The following is a 17,665-nucleotide window of genomic DNA, read 5'->3' on the forward strand; positions in this document are numbered from 1 at the left end:
TGGTGAGGTTACACCAGCGAGGATTTTAATTACTTCACTTGGCCCCAAAGTGCACCCAGCCTGGCACATAAGGATCATGGTAACTGACACTTCATGGCGAATGGCAGGTATTGTTGTTGTTGCTGCACAACTTGGGTTTTTGAGACGGACACAAAGCAGGCCGTTCCAACATCGGGACAAGGCCAGATGAATAGTACTCACTCTCACTGCAGAACAGAGGGAGAACATACAAACTCCTCTCATTCTCACTATTGTTTGTGTGTAGTCAACTGTGTGTTCATCTGTGTGTATAGTGTTCACCTGCATGTGTACACTCACATGTGGATGCACCTGCAATCGTTGAACAGTGTTCACGTCTGTGCATTGACCTGTGCGTGTATTCACCTGTGTTCAACTGTGTGTGTTCATTTATGTGCGTACGCTCACCTGTGTATATTCACCTGTTAAACTGTGGAACTTGTTTGCATTTACCGGTGTGTGTGTACTCACCAGTATGTGTGCTATCCTGTGTGTTAAACTGTGTTTGTTCACCCGGACACAGACTCATAAGTGAGCTCTTCCGGCAGGCAAGGCTGCCTTGGCTTGATCATGTAGCTCACATGCCCAAGCAGCTTCTGATTGACTGGATAGAGAGAGCTAAACAGACGTGGTTTGCGCTAGAGAAGAGATGAGCTGATGTGGTAGAGGATGTGGAGCTGAGTGGACTTGCCAATAAGTGGTACCAGTGGTGTCAAGATCGGCCTCTGTGAAGGCTTATCGCCACGTGGACATTTCATTGTCCATAACATGAATGACACCGTTGCCACCATGGGAAGGAAATTGGGAGAACAATGCAGAGAGGAGACAGCAGAGTCAAGAGTGGTATCGAGAAAATGAGTTTAATTATGACAACTCAAGCGACAACAGTCCACAGCTGATGGAGAGTTATTTCGTCAATGAGCACACATCTCCGAAGGTTAATTTGCATCTGTAACAAAATTTCTCAAAGTACACAATGTGAAAGGTTAAAATTATACACTCTTATTCATATGCATTATCTTTAGTTCAATTGATGTTTTTTTTTAAATATATACTGTACTTTACATATTTTATAGCCTATCAAGTTGTAGCCCCCATGAGGCCTACCACTTCAAAACGGGCTGCTCACAATAATTACACTGTGTAACAAAAACTGTTTGTCCCTGGGTAGTAAGTGTTATTTCCTAATTGCTCATGCCTCAAAAGTACAAAAAATGGCTATTATTCCTCACAAACTTTGCTTTTGTGACCAGGACAGTGATATTTTGAAATTGACCCATTTTCAATGAGAAAACGTGGTGTGCATTTGTGTCATTCCTTCACATAAAGTCCTGGTCACAAAAGCAAAGTTTTGTGGGGAATAATAATAGCCATTTTCTATACTTTTTAGGCATAAGCAATTAAAAAATAACACTACCCAGGGAACAAAAATCGCGTTACATGGTGTTATCCATCACTCCGCGGGACAGCATCTGACGTCATACTGGGCGAGTGAGAGGATGAAACAGTGTGATTGAACAACAACGCAGAATGTTTGCTGCGCACAAGCAGCAGGAAGGCACAATACCAATCATGCCTGGCATGCGTGCCATGTGATCAGCAAATTGTATGTACAATACTCCCAGCCTTGTCCAGATCACCAGCTCAAGAGATTAATGTGTGGCATGCAATGTAATCGCATAACATGCGTGCAAGGCATGATGGGAGTTGTGAGTGTTGTTAGATTGTACTTGCTTTCCAGCCTGCGTGCATTTCCCTGCTGTGGTGATGGGGTTTCTCATCATTTGGAGAGTCTTGGATTTGAAATAGCGAGGGGAAAGCAGCCACAGGCATCGAATGGAGCGGTAAAGGTGGGCCCTCATTCGTTTTTTGTTTGCTTTATTATTGGATAACACTTAAAAAACGTATTAGAATAGAACATGGGTGAAGCGGCTCGGTTTGGCAGAAGATCTGTTGTTTCCCAGCGTGCTGTTGACCATGGGAAGGACTACCTATTGGATAACGCTAACAACCTGCGTGGTAATGCCTGCCAAAGATACCCATGCGATAGTCCTATTTGACCCTCGATAAGGAGGAGGCTTCCTCACCCCTGTTTAGTGGAGAGGTTTACGCTCAAGGAGTCCAGGTCAACGTCAGCATCCACTTCCCCTGTTGGTGATTGATACTTTTTGTGTGATTTTGTTTTGGCAAAAACGTGCTGACATTTCTCATCAACGAGAACGTTTTTTGGTCATTTTGTCAACGTACAAATCTGGTCGAAAGTTGTTTTTGCCACTCAGACGAGCATCGGACAGATGCAAGCTCCCCTTCACTGCCCTGAACCAATGGTGGATAATATGATTGTGAAGGCAAATCGCCAGGCTAACCACCATACAGGCTCATGTTATTGACATGAGAGGGGTGACTGGCTGAGACAACCCCGACTGAGATTTGAACTCGCAACTTAAGGGGCGTAACGATGCGTTGGTTAATCCGTTGATGCATTGAAATCGCATTTGAAACAGTCGATGCTTTCCGATTTGCATGCGATGTTAAATGTGATAGGCTCACATGAGCCCAACGGCTAAAAGAGGCCACTGTGTTCACCGCGATGTTAAAACGTTCGTTGGAGCGAATCGCGACCCTGAGCCCGCAACAATTCATAGAATCGATGGCAGGGGGAGGAGGATGAATCTTCACATCGCTCCCGGAGAATGTCTCTCTCACAACTCCCAAACAAGCAGGCCCTCTAACTTGCAGCATTTGACTTGCAGCAACCGTTCCCTCTTCTTGCGTATCATAACAGTAATGTGTTCAGCAGCTCATTGCCAATGTCAAGGCTGGCTAGCCATGAGAGGGCTTCATGTGGGAGATTGTGTCGTTTTATTATTCTTCCTCTGCTGATGCAGCACAGGTTACGGTGGTTTACTATATGGTCCATAGTTTGAGTTACATGGCAATTGTAGTATAATAATGACAGTGATTATGGGTAGGGGGGGGGTGACTCATTAATTGCTGTAATTTATTTTAGAATATAGTGAACAAGGGCATATATGTAATATGTATTGGTTGAACTTCTTTCGCACCGTACGTAGCCAACCGTGGCATTGGAATGGCACCCAGTGGTCAGTGACCGAGGCGAAAAAAATAAGAAAAAATAAATTTAGATGAACAGTTCTTAGAGTTTTGTCGTCAGCTGTGCAGAAGGGAGGAGAGAAGCTATCGTGACGGAATTGGAACGGCGTTGGCCGTCTTGACTTTTAAATAAGCCAATCGTTTGAGGCCGGTGCAACACGTGTTTTGGAAGAGGCTTTGTCGAAAACATTTCGACCCCACGTCATTCTAACACTACAATGTGACAATAAAATTGTATAATGTGTAACGCAAGTGTTTGACCTATAATAATTCTGCGATAGTGATGATACATGATAAATTGTCACCGATAAGTAATAATAATCATATCAATAAAAAAAAGTAATATGAATGACATTGTGATTAAATAATGACAAAATCTGACAACATAATACAGTCCAATCTCTACAGCTGACATTAATACAGTACAGTAATAGTAACACGTTACATCTTTGGCATAACGTCTATAGCACCAATCGCCTCACTGGCTCACGCGCACTTTGCTCAAACGACACTGCCAAGCGTTGCCAGAGTCCACAAACCCACCCGGTAATTATTTTCCTCTTTTTAAACCAAAAAAATATCGGTTTCCTTCTCAGATAAAAACACACAAAATGTAAATCGGTGTTAATAAAAGATAAGCAAGCCTGCATTGGCTGCTTTAATTGAAAGGGACGCCTCCATCCTCTCCGTGTATTTAGGCAGCACATAATTCAGGGGAGGTGACCGCACAAGCCCAACACATTACCCATAGCTGCCAGCCTCATCATAACGATGTCAATTATAATTCACAATTATTTAAACGGGGAACGCCCTCACTGATAACCCTTTTCCACTTGCACATCCGAGAGCCGTGCTTGGGACATGTCGAGTCCGCGCGGCAAGGGTCAGGAAGCACGGGTTTGTTTTTTTCCACTGCACGGACCGTGCCACTGACGTAACGCGCAACAGATAACGTCGTGACGTGAGGTGTGCGCACACTGGCGCGAGGTGCATCGTTGCGATTCGTTAACACCACCCCGAGCACGGCTTGAACTTGAGCCGGATTCAGATGTCTTGTGCCAGGTCAGCGTAGCACGACCTGATACCAGCTCGGCTCGGCAGATAACCAGCGGGGGAAAAAAAAAACATCCCCGCCACGCTGGCCCCATGCTGACATTAGCTCGGGTGTGCAAATGGAAAAGTGGCATGAATCTCAAGACTAGTTTTCAGGAGGATCCTGCAGTGGGATGCTTGGCCAATTCTAATGATGGGTCATTGGCTTTGTGTGGGAGGGCTCCGTGCCCGGTGTTCACCCATGCAAGTAAATGACCAGGCTAACCCTGCTTAACTTCCGAGAGCTGATAAGTGAGGGTACATTTAGGGCGATTTGGTCATAAGCACAAGGTATCGCCCTTCAATAGAACTGTGTCGTCGAGCTGGACTTGCGTAATTTATTTTAGGTTCGTAGGTGTTCATCAGCAGCTGGAGAAAACGCTGCCCCGTTTTTAATTAAAGAGCGTCAAAAGTAATTCGGGGCACTTGGATACAAAACTGCGCATCACATATTGCAGCAGGGGGTGCACTTCCATGCTGCAAGCTCTTGGTATTTGCAACTTTCCAGCTGCCCTGTTGCGAGCGATAAAACAGTGCCCATCCCCGTTTGATCCACCAACCCCAATTCTTTTTGGCAGCCATAGTTTTATATAGGCACCCGTTGGACATCATGTCATGATACCTTGTACACTCATACGTATATATATATATTTTTAAAAGACATTTGAACACACTTCATTAATTAACCGCAAGGCATTACTGCGATTTCACAAATAATAAATATACACTTATTATTTTTTTACCCTTGTACGATTTCTCTGTGTCGGGATCAATAATAATAGTCACCATGAATGTGTCCCCACGCTCACAAGAGAGTTGGGTAGTGCTTATCTCCGCACTCAGTCCTGAGCCAGAGGTGAAAATTCCACATTACTATGACAAGAACCATGTCTCCTGATGAATGCAACAATTACTGTTTCTGAGTTCTATGCATCATTGGTGCTCATTGTATCCACCCAGTAGGGATGGTTATGATGATGATGGTTATGATGGTAATGGTGGTGATGGTTTTGGTTATGATGATGGCTGTATGGGGAGGTTATGGTTGTAGTATTATGTTTATAGATGATGATAATGGTGATTGCTATGTTGATTGTGATGATATTGAGTGAAGATGAGGATTATGGTGATGTAAATTTTCTTTGATGATAAATCGATCATTTTTTTATTGATGTTGGTGATATATTAATGACGATGATTGTTATTTATTGATGATGACGAATGGTAAGGCTGAGTCAACCCTAACCAGCATAGTCAACTCACAACAGTGAAATCACAAACCTGGCCCTTCACCGGCCAAGCTATTATGACAATAATGACAATGCACTGATGAAACCCAACTAGCCGGCAGGGTGGAGATTGTGGAGTGGGAAGGGAGGAGTAAAAAATAACTGAAGAAGATTCCTCTGCAGTTATTGCTATGGGGCCAGAAATGCAAGAATGGCCTGAGTAATAATAATAACAGCGATTATATTATTGGTTCTTTCGGTAAAGCCACGTAGAAGGGAAACAATAAAATAATAAAATATAATTCCCTTCTACGTGACTTTACCGAAAGAACCAAGAATATGAATCCCTGCAGTCACGAAAGCTTTAAATCAAAATTTAACAGCGATTATAATACTCTAAGTAATGCTGATGTTGAAAACCCTTCATGTGATCACCGTTACTTTAAAATACCTTAGCTGAAGTTAAATAAATACTGTAAATTTTTAAACCTAGGCACAGCCAATGAAACTATGAGTGCACATGAAAGATATCAGGTTTTGTCTATGAACTCTCCTTTTAATCTTCACATTTGCAATTCTAGGTGCCTTTATTGTAGGAATGTGCATATGTATGTGTGCATGTATTGTAGTATATTAGTACGTGTGTGTGTATGTGATTGTTGTTGCATATGTACGTATGTACATGAAGTGTGTGTGTATGTTGTGAGGAGCAGTGGTGTAGTGGTTATTGCACTGCACTCTGAACTGGGTAACCTCCATTTGATTCCCACACAACCAACATCAGTGGTGGGTGATATCTGAACATGCTCCGGGTCTCTGCTAGTTCGACTCAATCTAAAATGGGTACCTGTTGATGTGTGTAAAGATTAGCACCGGGGATACAAAGGTGGCTGTTTGTGCTGGTGGCTACACCACCCATTCATGTGCTGTGCCGGCCTTATCAGGTTCGAAGATAACTTTCCCCACATATCTTTAAGGCTATACAAAGAACCTTTGTCACTGGTGTGTGTGTGTATGTGTATTACGACTTCAATAGGTGCTCGCTAACAGCAGTTACCCAAAGCAGCATTCTATAAGGCTACATGGGTGATCTCCGAGTGCACGCTTGTCGCACAAGTACACTAGCACAACTATAATCCCGTCGACCAGAGTTCCATTCCACATCCTCACGTGCGGCACACTCAACTCTCAACTCGGCCTGTGCCTCGCCAAGGTGGGCTCGGCCTAAAACCAGCAGCGTCTGCACAGCGTCGGCAGTGGTCCGAGAAGAATGCCACCTGCGTGAACGTCCTCGACCTCCCGACGCTCGCGGATTCTCCCCCTAACCGTCCCCGCCATCGTCGTCACCGTCGTCGTCACCGTCGTCGTCCCGGTCGTCGTCGGCGTAGCCGACAGCGTAGTGATGCACGTCCTTGTCCTCGTAGAGCAGCGCGGCGCTGAACGTGGAGTAGGGGTCGTCCGAGGCGTGCAGCCGCCCCTCGACGAGCTCCAGGCAGAGCGTGTCCCCCTCGGACAGCGGCAGCACGGCGTGGAGCACCGCCACGCCGGGCGGCTGGGCGCCGTCGGCCCGCCGCGGGCCCTGCGCCTTCTCAATCTCCTCGGCCCTCGGGCCCTCCGAGTCGAGGTGGAGCAGCGAGACGTTGGATCGGCTCAGGATGGCGAACACCTTGCTGCCCCTCTCCGCCACCAGAACGGCGCCCACCAGGTACCGTCCCGAGATGGGCGCCGTGAACATGCCTGCGCCGTGGCCGGGACGGCAAGCGGAATGAGAATCGTCAGAATTCTTCATTTGGACTGGAGGAGGAATACCGATGAGCTATGAAGCTCTTTTTCACAGATGTCCGGTAGGGGCGGGTCAGAAAGCTACTTCAACAAACAATACAAAAACCCAAAGGAGTGCAAAATATAAAAAAGGAAGCAAGTCATGATTAGTAAATGAAAAAAACCTACAAATTGCAAAACTACATCAATTCCTTTCCGATTTTCCAACACCAAACGCAAGCTTGGGGCAAGGCAGCAAAACAACAACAACAGTCCCAGATCACACCAAGACAACACACAGTCCCTCAATAAATAAAAGTGCAGATTAAAAACAACACTTTCACGGTTGCTGTGCATAGGCCCAAAAGCCCAAGGCGCCAGCGACAAATGTGGCCAGTGACAAATGGCACTGTTGAAGGTGTGATTGACAAGAGTGCAACACGTTATGTGGACTGAGCGAGGTCTTAAGAAGGGTCAATGGGTGAGCGAGCGAGCGAGTCTAAGGGTGAGCGAGTGGATGGAGAGAGCGGTTGATGGCAGATTTAGTGAGTGAGTTGGGAGAGGACATTATCGGTGAGCAAGTGAGACATTTGGGAAAGGAGTTCATTGGCGAGTGAACGAATGAGTTGGGCGAGCATTTAATGGGGAATTGAGCGAGTTGTGGGAGACCTTTATTGGTGGGCGAGCGAATGAGTTGGCAGAAGAGTTGACATGGGGGTCGAGCGAGCTGAGAGAGGAGGAGTGGGGGGTGATAGGCGAGTCGGTGGACACGGAGCCACTTACCGGTGTTGGGATTGTAGTGCCCTCCGTCATTGAGCAGGATGTTGTTGAAGTGGATCACCTCGTCGTGAGGCGGCCGGTACCTCAGGGCGGCGGTAAAGGCCACGCGGTGAGAGATGGCGTCCTTGCCTGCACGCGCACAAACAAAGAGAAAGATCCCCCGTGTAGCCTGAACAATAGAAAGATGCCAAAGGCCGTCCGGCATGGCGTGGGCTTGTTGCGGCCTTATGCTCCACAGGGAGCAAGGATGAGTGAGTAAGTAGCCTGAACAGAGTTCTGAGGCAAGTGCTGTGAGCGAGCAGCTATGGAGGCTGGCTGGCACGGCACAGAATTTAGTGGGTGGCCAGCACCACGCCCGACAGCCTGTGTCTCCCCAGTAGCGAAGTTTACACATTTCACCAGGTGTTGGCCCTTGCGCAGCGCACTAACCTCTGCGCCACTGCTCCCCACACTGACACACACACTGACAAAAAAAAAGACAAAGATCCCCCGTATAGCATTAACAGACTGTTGGGACAAGTGTTGTTAGCGAGCACCTACGAAGGCCAGCACGGCACACGAGGAGATGGGTGGCCAACACCACGCCTGGCCGCCTTTGTCTCCCCAGTGGCGATGTTTACACACCACACCAGGTACTCATTTGAGGCTGAGTCGACCTAAGGCAGGCCGGTTCAAATAATTGTCACCGGTGTTGGCCATGAGCGGGAATCGAACTCGGGTCTCCGGGCTCATAGCGCAGCACACTAACTGCTACACAACCGCTCCCCACACATTGATGCACACGCTGACGCACACACTGCAGTCACCTGCTGGCCCCTGCACTCCAGGCTGGCCAGGGAGGCCGTCATGTCCACGCTCCCCTCTGAGCCCAGGGGGTCCTTGGGCCCCGGGGGTCCCGGGAGTCCCGGGGGAGCCGGGGAAGCCGGGGGGCCCTAGGAGGCCGTTCATCCCAGAATTCCCAGCAAGACCCGGAGCGCCTGGGTGCCCGGTGGGTCCGATGGGGCCGACTGGGCCACTGGGTCCAGGAAGACCACTGGAACCGGGGAGGCCGGTGGGTCCAGGAAGGCCGCTGGGACCAGGAAGGCCGCTGGGACCAGGGGGACCGGTGCGTCCGCTGGGACCAGGGGGGCCGGTTGGTCCAGGAAGGCCGGTGGGTCCGCTGGGACCAGGGGGGCCCGTGGGACCAGGGAGGCCACTGGGACCAGGGAGGCCACTGGGACCAGGGAGGCCAGTGGGTCCACTGGGACCAGGGGAGCCGCTGGGACCAGGGGGGCCTGGCATGGCGTGGCGGGTCCTCCAATCTGGGGCGGGGGGGGGGGGGGTTCCAGATAGTGGGACATGCATACATGCGTGTGTGTGTGTGCGCGCGTGTATGTAAGCGTATAGATACGTGCACGACAAAGGAGTCAAAGTTGTCACAAGTTAGAAAACTCACGCGTGCACGTGGATTGCGCATCGCTGTATACTGGATCACCTAAGCGAGAATTAAAGTGCTCCAACGCAGCCTCACCCCTACCACCTCCTACTCCGTTCCGGATGTATGCAATGACAAACCAATAAACGTTTGCAAGTACACACTGTTGCAAGTACACACAATCAAGATTGTTGACGTGTCCGTTTGAAAAGCGTTACGTTTCAAAACGGTCGGGAGTAACTCATTACACCGGTTGTGCTTTTAATCACGTTTCTGGTGATGATGAGCTCATTTAAAACATCGACGATTATGATCTCGACGATGACGATTGTAAAACAATGATTGCTCATCACGAATGACAGGAGTTACAAAATACACGTTTAAAATGACACAGTGGACAATGCTTTGAAAATGATGACAAGACTGCTGCTGCCATCTTTGGCATCACACCCATCAACATCATCAGTTTGTGCCAGGGTTCCAATTCAAAATGATGACGGTTCATAGGAAATTATAACAAATGTAATTATTATTTGCTGATGCTGCTGGTGCTGCGTTGTCAGTGGTGGAGAAGCACAATTGACAAAATATCCTCAACACACTCGTCAATATTATTGTTGTGGCCTTGGGAGATGAAATATATATAATCGGCGACGTTTCGGGCAATAACCCTTCTTCATGGCACATAAGCAGATAGGCCAGAGAGATAGAGTTAATAGGGGTTGGCAACTATATATACATATGTTGAACTTCTTTCCTACCGTGCGTAGCCAACTGTGCTAATCAGAGGTGCGGGGGAAGGACAACAGTTAAGATTTAAAAGTGCATAGCTCCAGTGGCTTCCTAATATCGGTAGGAAGACTGTACTTGTTTACACTATGGGGCCTGATGACCAGTTCTTAAATTGGCATGTGAATAGTCACACTATTATTAGCTACCGGGTACCAGACAGACCCTTAAATAATCACAAAGTCTGACGACCAAATAAACGAATGTATTACTAAAAGTAAAGTAGAAAAAATATTGCTGGCACAATGCGCTACGGGGGAAGGATTGTTCTTGCGAGGGCAAACGAGGTGGAAAATCAGCGATTGCGATAACGACGGCGGCGCCGACGCCTGCGTGTCGCCGCCGCACCCATGGTCAGCTTGTGCAGGGTGCCGTTGAGGTGCTGCAGGGCGTCTTGCGTCCGCCCGTCGCGCTCCCCGGTCCTCGCGCGCTCCCGCTCGCACGCGTCGGCCACGCGCGCCGCGTCGCCCTCGAGGCGCGCCACGCGCCGCTCCAGCTCCTCGCAGCACGCGCCGGCGCCGCCGCCGCCACCGCGCCCTCCGCTCTCCACCTGGGCACAACGTCACCCCCCTCTTTCGCACCGTGCGTAGCCAATCGTGCTGATCAGAGGTGCGGTAATAGGTACGTACATGTGTTGAACCTGTTTGCACCGTGCGTAGCCAACCGTGCTGAACGGAGGTGCGGGGGAAGCTGCAAAATTTACGGAAACTGCGAGCATTGGAAACGTTTACGCTTTGCCTTGGTCACACGCCCTGGACTCTCCTCACCCCTGGAACCCCCAGACCCCGTGGACCCCAGGACCAACCCCCCCCCCCTCTCCTCCACACCAGACCCCCCCGGACCCCCTGGTCGATGCCCCGGACCCCCGTGACCCTCACCTCGTTCCACAGGTCGGAGAGTTCTCCCTTGAGGTTCTGGAGGGCGCCGCCGTGACCCCGGATCACCGCGCTCTGATTGGACAACGCCTCCCGCACCCATGACACGCGGGCGTCCAACCGCCCCTCCGCCTCCCCCAGCGACTCGTTGAGCACCCCGATCCGCTCCCGCACCACGTCCAGCGGGGAGCGGCCCCCCGCTCCGCTCTCCCCCTCCTCCTCGCCCTCGTCACCCCCTCGGTCGCCCGTGACCCCGCCGAATAATCCCCGCCTCCCACCGGGCGTCTGCCAGACGGTCAGGTTGACGGCGTGGATCCGCTGCCGGTTGGCGTCGCACTCCGCCGCCGTGCTCCTCCACCGCTCCGTCACCTCATCGCGGAGCCGCGACACCTCCTCGCGGCAGCCCCTGGGGCACTCGTCGTCGTCGTCGGTGCTCGGGGACGCGGCTCCTCCCGTGCCCAGCCCCAGCAGCGCCTCCTCCACCTTGTCGACGCGCGACCCCGTACGCCGCACCTCGCCCGCCAGCGCCGAGAGGTTGGCGGCCACGGTGGCGCGGTGTCGGGCGAGGAGAGAGTCCACGCGCCGGGGGTCCGGCGGCGGGGCGCCCGTCAGCGCGGCGAGCCGCTCCTCCGCCCCGGCCAGGCGGCGCCGCAGGTCGCCCAAGAGCTCGGCGCCGACGCCGCCGTCGCGGGGAACGCCGGGCGCGGCAAGACCGTCGAGCGCCGCCCGCAGCGCCGCCACCTCCTCGCCGAGCCGCGCGTAGCGGGCGTTCATCTCCCCGCGCAGCGAGCCCACCGACTCCTGGAGCATCTCGCCCGTCGTCTCCTGCCAGTGGCGGCAGCACTGCTGCGTGCCGCTCAGCGCCGTCGACAGCCGCGCCTCCGCGTCGCTCAGGCGCTTGCCCTGCTCCTGCAGCTCCCGGAGGAGGTCGGTGCCGTCGCGTCGGCCGCCGCCGTCGACCGCCGCCGCCGCCAGCGCGGCCGCCGTCGAGCTGGCGTTGCTCTCGAGCGCGTTCACGCGCCGCCCCAGCTCGGAGCAGCAGGCCTCGGCCCCCGCGGCGAGGCCGTCCAACTCCGAGCGCAGGCGCTGCGCCTGCTCGTCGACGCGGGCCCGGCACGTGGACGACAGCTGCTCGTGCGACCGCTCCGCCGACTCCCGCCAGTGCTGGTGCCGCTCCTCGAGCGCCGACAGCTCGGACGCGCAGCCGCACGCGCCACCGCCGCCGCCTCCTCCCGCCCCTCCGCGCTCCTTGTCCAGCGCCGACCGCACCTCGTTCACGATTTCTCCGCGCAGCTTGGCGAGCCTGCGGTCGAGCGCGCCGTTCGGCGGTTGCTGGGGCGGCGGCCGTGCCGCTCCCCCGCCGACCTTGTCGAGGATCTCGTTGATGCGGGCGCCGTGGCCCGTCACGGCGCCCTGCAGGTGGTCCAGCACCTTGCCCTTGCGCGCCAACGTCTCGTTCACCTGCGCGATCTTGCCCATGATGTCGCCGAGCCAGGGGGCCGCGCCTCCGGCCTCCCCGCCGCGGCCGGGCGCGTGTCCTATGGCTCCGTTGAGAACGCTGCTGCTGCTGCTGCTACTGCTGCTGCTACTGAGGCTGTTGCCGTAGGTGTTGAGCAGGCTGCGCAGCTGATTGCTGTCCTCGAGGAACGCCCGCTGGAGGCTGTGCACCGTGCTGGAGAGGGTGTTCACGCTCTGAGCCAGGCGCTGCACGTCGCTCTCCAGCTGACGGAACCGGTGGCCGTTGGCTGCGACGCGCAAGGAGGGGGGGGGGGATGCGATGGCGATTGGAGATGGCGCCGTTAGGGTGGCAATTCGGACAGATGTAACGATAACGAGGCCCGAAGGTGAGCTCGCAAACAGCAGGAAAGGCACGACTCCCAATCGTGCCCTGCGTGCGTGCCGTGTGACCTCCACATTGCGAGCGCGATGCTCTCAGCCTTGTTTAGACCACCAGCTCAAAAGAGCTGAAGCAGCAGGGCGCAATGTGGGAGTCTCGTGACTCGCCCCACAAAGCTTGGCGTCAATCGTGGATTCCAGCCGTTTGCGAGTAACACACATTCGTGTTCCGTTATTTCTCTTTGTTGTTTTTTTTTTGTCCAGCCTGCACACATTCTCCTGTTGCGATGGATCAAGAGTTGCGATTGAGAGTTGGCCAGGTGGCTCAAGAGTTACGGGCACTGAGCCAGCCCACCCCCAGAGATCCTGGAGTTGAATCCGGCTTTGAGCAGCGAATGATTAAACCGGGTTCTCAAGCTCAGCGAGCGGGTGATCTTGGCCCTGGCACCAATGACTGCTCTGTGACTGAATCATTTTAGTTTGATTGCCATGCAACAAGCACTCTCGGAGGGAGTGTATATGATGCGTACCCCTCTAATGTGGGTATGGAAATATTTAAGTGGCACAGGGTGATACACTGCGCGCTGTGAGAGTTTTATTTTGTCTCAGGACCTAATGCCGAAACGTGGGGGCCGAGCCCAAAATGGAACGTGAATCGTTGTGCCGGCTAAGGAAACCCCCGCTCGGAGTCGAACCCGCCACCCCGTTTACCTGCAGGCCTCTGCGGCTGCCCCTGCCCATTGCCGTGTCCAGGCGGCATGGCCGCCCCCGTGGCGACCCCTTGCGAGGGTCTTTGGGCGTCCAGGGACGTCGGGACCCCCTGCGGAGGCCTGCGGGGATCGCTGGGAGATCCTTGGTCGACGCCCGGCGGTCTGGACTCCCCGCCTCCTGTAGGCGTCCCGGGCTGCGACTCCTGGCAGGAGGGCCCCGCGTGCCCGGGACAGCACCGCCACTCGACGGCCTGGACGCTCTTGTAGGCGACGCGGTAGCGGGGCCGGACGCATGCGCGGTACCTGGGCACGCCGACGCCGGCCTCGTTAACATCCTCGTCGTCGTCGTCATTGCAATCGTAATCGCCGTCATCACTTTCATCATCGTCTGCATCTCCGATTAGCACGGGTGGCTGCGTAGGGCGCAAAAGAAGTTCAACATACATACATCGCCCGCGCAATCGCAACGAACACCATCACGGACGTCGCCTCTGCCTTGAATCGTCAAAAAAGTGATGAAGGCATTTTGTGGGTTGGAGGGCATTGGCTTGGGTGGAGGGCATGTCCTCACGTGATGATACGGGGGCAGTTGCGCTGCCCCCAAGGGCAGGGCTGGTACTCGGCGCGCGCGTACGACTCCACCCCGTCCTCCACGGTGCAAGTGGCCGAGCGCGACACCACAAACGCGCACCAGTTCCTGCGGGAGGGACGCGCGCACACGCACACGCACGCACGCACGTTGAACTTTTTTCCGCACCGTACGTAGCCAACCTGCGCCAATCGGAGGTGCGGGGGAAGGACAACAAAAAAAGCAGTTCTGAACCAATGAGTTTTCAACCGAGATTTAAAAGTGCATAGCTCCAGTGACTTCGTAATACGGGAAGAGCGTTCCAGACGGCCGCAGAAGCGCATTTGAAGGCGAGCGATGCAGTGGCCGTCTTTGTTCAATGGTTAGCCATACACCAAAGATCCCCCGTGTAGCCTTCACAGACTTTAGGGCCAAGTGCTGTTAGCGAGCAGCTATGAAGGCCGGCACAGCACACGAGGGAGTGGGTGGCCAACACTACGCCCGGCCGCCTTTGTCTCCCTAGTGGCGATGTTTACACATCACACCAGGTACTCATTTGAGGCTGAGTCGACCTAGGAGAGGCCCAGGACCGGTTTATATAATCGTCACAGATGTTGGCCGTGATCGAGAATCGAACGCGGGTCGCCAGGTTCGTAGCGCAGCGCGCTGACCGCTACACCACCGCTCCCCACTACACACCACGCACACACGCGTGGAAACACACAGACAGAGATCCCCCGGGTAGCCTTAAACAGACTACTGGGGCAAGTGCTGTTAGCGAGTAGCAGCACCTATAAAGGCTGGCACGGCGCACGAAGAGGGTGGTTTGGCATCAGCACCATGACCCGGCCGCCTTTGCCTCCTCGGTGCCGATGTTTACACACACTGCCCGGGGTACTCATACGAGTCGAACCTAGGGGAGGCTCAGGAACGGTTCAGTTACTTGTCACTGCTGTTGGCCGAGAGAGGGGATTGAACTCGGGATGCCGGGTTCGGAGCGCAGCGCGCGTAGCCACACGACATTCCCGCTCCCCACTCGTCTATAACAAACTGGGAAGCGCGTGCGTTAAAGGAGCCCGAATTGTGTTAGTGCGCCTACTCGTGTGCCTGTGCGGGTGTCCGTGTGTGTCTTTGGAAGGCGGTTCGTGAAGGACGCTCCTGGGCACTTGGAGGCAGTCACCCTCCAGCAACAGCGGAGGACGGAGGAGCGACGCTCAACAACAACAGCAACGAGCGGAGCGCCGTGCGGTTCAAACACGGCGAGTTGGCACAGTGGGGAGGCACAGCTGGCGAATCTGCCAGTCATCTAAGTCAAATCAACCCATCATAACTCCAGGGGTCTGTCCCGTGACCTGCCGGCGAACCTTCGACACTTGACGTGGCCTCAGCGTCCACCTAGCCTGGCACAAGCCCTGTGATGACATCACCGCCACTGAGTGGCGGGTGATGTTTGTTGTCCACTTGTGTGTCTGAGGATTGCCTGTGTATTTTTTGGTGCATATGACGATGTGAATGTGGATGCCAACACCAGTGATGATTCTAATTATCTGAACCGATGCTGGGCCTTCCCGGGGTCGATTCAGTCTCAAATGAGTACCTGGTGTAGCGGTGTGTAGTAAACATCGCCACTGGGGAGACAAAGGTGGCCGGGCGTGGTGCTGGCCACCCACTTCCTCGTGTGCCGTGCCAGCCTTCATAGGTGCTCGCTTATAGCACTTGCCCCAACAGTCACAGGCTATAAGGGGGGGATATTTGTATTTAGTCTCAGCATATACAGGCCACCCCCATTAGTAGCTGGCAGCTTCCAGTTACGATTTTTTTTTAAAATATTTGTGCGTTGGTGTTGGTGAGAGCCGTGTGGTTGAACGTTTCACTGCGATTGGTTCGGGGATTTGTCTTTTTTGTCGGGGTGACCTGGCATGTAGAGGCATCATATTTCCCAGGCTCGGGAATTTTTTTTTAAAATCCGATAAACTCTCTGAGCCGCTTGTTGTTGCAGAGATTTGCGGTTCGAATTCAGCGGCCACCCTGATTAATACTGCGCGGTGTAACGACTGTATGTTCGCGTGTCGGGCAGCAGACTCGGAATTTGCCAAATGTAAGAATGACACCACAAGTTACTCAATGACACCACAAGTTACTCAATGACACCATAAGTTACTCAATGACACCACAAGTTACTCAATGACACCACAAGTTACTGAATGACACCATAAGTTACTCAATGACACCACAAGTTACTCAATGACACCACAAGTTACTCAATGACACCACGAGTTACTCAATGACACCATAAGTTACTCAATGACACCACAAGTTACTCAATGACACCATAAGTTACTCAATGACACCACAAGTTACTCAATGACACCACAAGTTACTCAATGACACCACGAGTCACTCAATGACACCACAGGTTACTCAATGATACCACGAGTTACTCAATGACACCACAAGTTACTCAATGACACCACGAGTTACTCAATGACACCACAAGTTACTCAATGACACCACAAGTTACTCAATGACACCACAAGTTACTCAATGACACCACGAGTTACTCAGTGACACCACAGGTTACTCAATGATACCACGAGTTACTCAATGACACCACAAGTTACTCAATGACACCACGAGTTACTCAATGACACCACAGGTTACTGAACTGAGACCGCACACGCACGCATGCGCATCAGTGACCATCGCTCTTGCTGGCAAACTCAATGCCCCTGGTTACTCTTGTAAACGTGAGTTTCTCACCTCCGCGTTATAACAACGGGGCGCATTCCACGTTGTGCGAAAAGTGTTCCCTCGCGGAAGAACCGCGTCACAGCGTGAACACGCGTTAAGCGAGGATTTACCGTACTCATTTTATTTGGGCTCCAGAGGGTTGGTGGGGTGAGTCAATCCCCAAACGCCACGGTGGGCTCCACGGTGGCGAGATGTTAACTATCTCGCCTGGTATGCAGGAGGGCGTGGGTTCGATCCTGATCCTGACGCCTGCTGTACATTTGGAGTGTGTGTCTCTCTCCCCATGGTCGCGTGGTTTTTTCTCCTCCGATTTTTCCCTCCACATTTAGAATCAACACGCGTTTAGAGTACCGTATTTTCCCGCATATAACCCGCGGGGTATACCACTTTTTACAAACAAAACAAGACCCTGTGGGGTATATGGAGGTGCCGGCTATCTGAAATTTGTTTTACACAAAACGCTATTTTTTCGGGGTATATGCGTCTGCGGGTAATATGCGTATGCGGGCTATATGCGGGAAAATACGGTATTTGGCTGCTGTAAATATCCACATAAGCCACTTCGTTGAGCTATCATCTGTGGCAAGATCGCTTCTGAAAAAGATCTATATAGCTCAGCGGGCCTTACCTGGTAACATAAACAAATGTATAATTTAACCAGGATTGGAACTCGCTCGCTCTATGGCTACAGAGCCACGTGTTTGTGTGCAATCATCGGTAACCGGGCT

At 52.7% G+C, this 17,665-nt stretch overlaps 1 protein-coding gene across 2 annotated transcripts in view; it reads right to left on the minus strand.

Annotated features, from left to right (window-relative positions):
• Positions 1–859: 859 nt before the first annotated feature.
• The window catches only part of LOC116946586 (EMILIN-1-like), a 34,204-nt gene continuing 17,398 nt past the window's right edge, over positions 860–17,665 (minus strand). For both annotated transcript variants that reach the window (XM_076070072.1, XM_032961643.2), the window contains exons 3-9: positions 14,190–14,315; positions 13,620–13,921; positions 11,076–12,817; positions 10,546–10,747; positions 8,801–9,295; positions 7,998–8,123; positions 860–7,190 (exon numbers count right to left, since the gene is read on the minus strand). In XM_076070072.1, the coding sequence (XP_075926187.1) occupies positions 6,775–7,190; positions 7,998–8,123; positions 8,801–9,295; positions 10,546–10,747; positions 11,076–12,817; positions 13,620–13,921; positions 14,190–14,315 (3,409 nt within the window). In that variant the 3' untranslated portion in view covers positions 860–6,774. The remainder of the gene's footprint in view (positions 7,191–7,997; positions 8,124–8,800; positions 9,296–10,545; positions 10,748–11,075; positions 12,818–13,619; positions 13,922–14,189; positions 14,316–17,665) is intronic.

Source organism: Petromyzon marinus, chromosome 27 (genome assembly GCF_048934315.1).
Source record: "Petromyzon marinus isolate PM22_M1 ecotype Great Lakes invasive population chromosome 27, UKy_Petmar_22M1.pri1.0, whole genome shotgun sequence".
Classification (NCBI taxonomy): Eukaryota; Metazoa; Chordata; class Hyperoartia; order Petromyzontiformes; family Petromyzontidae; genus Petromyzon; species Petromyzon marinus.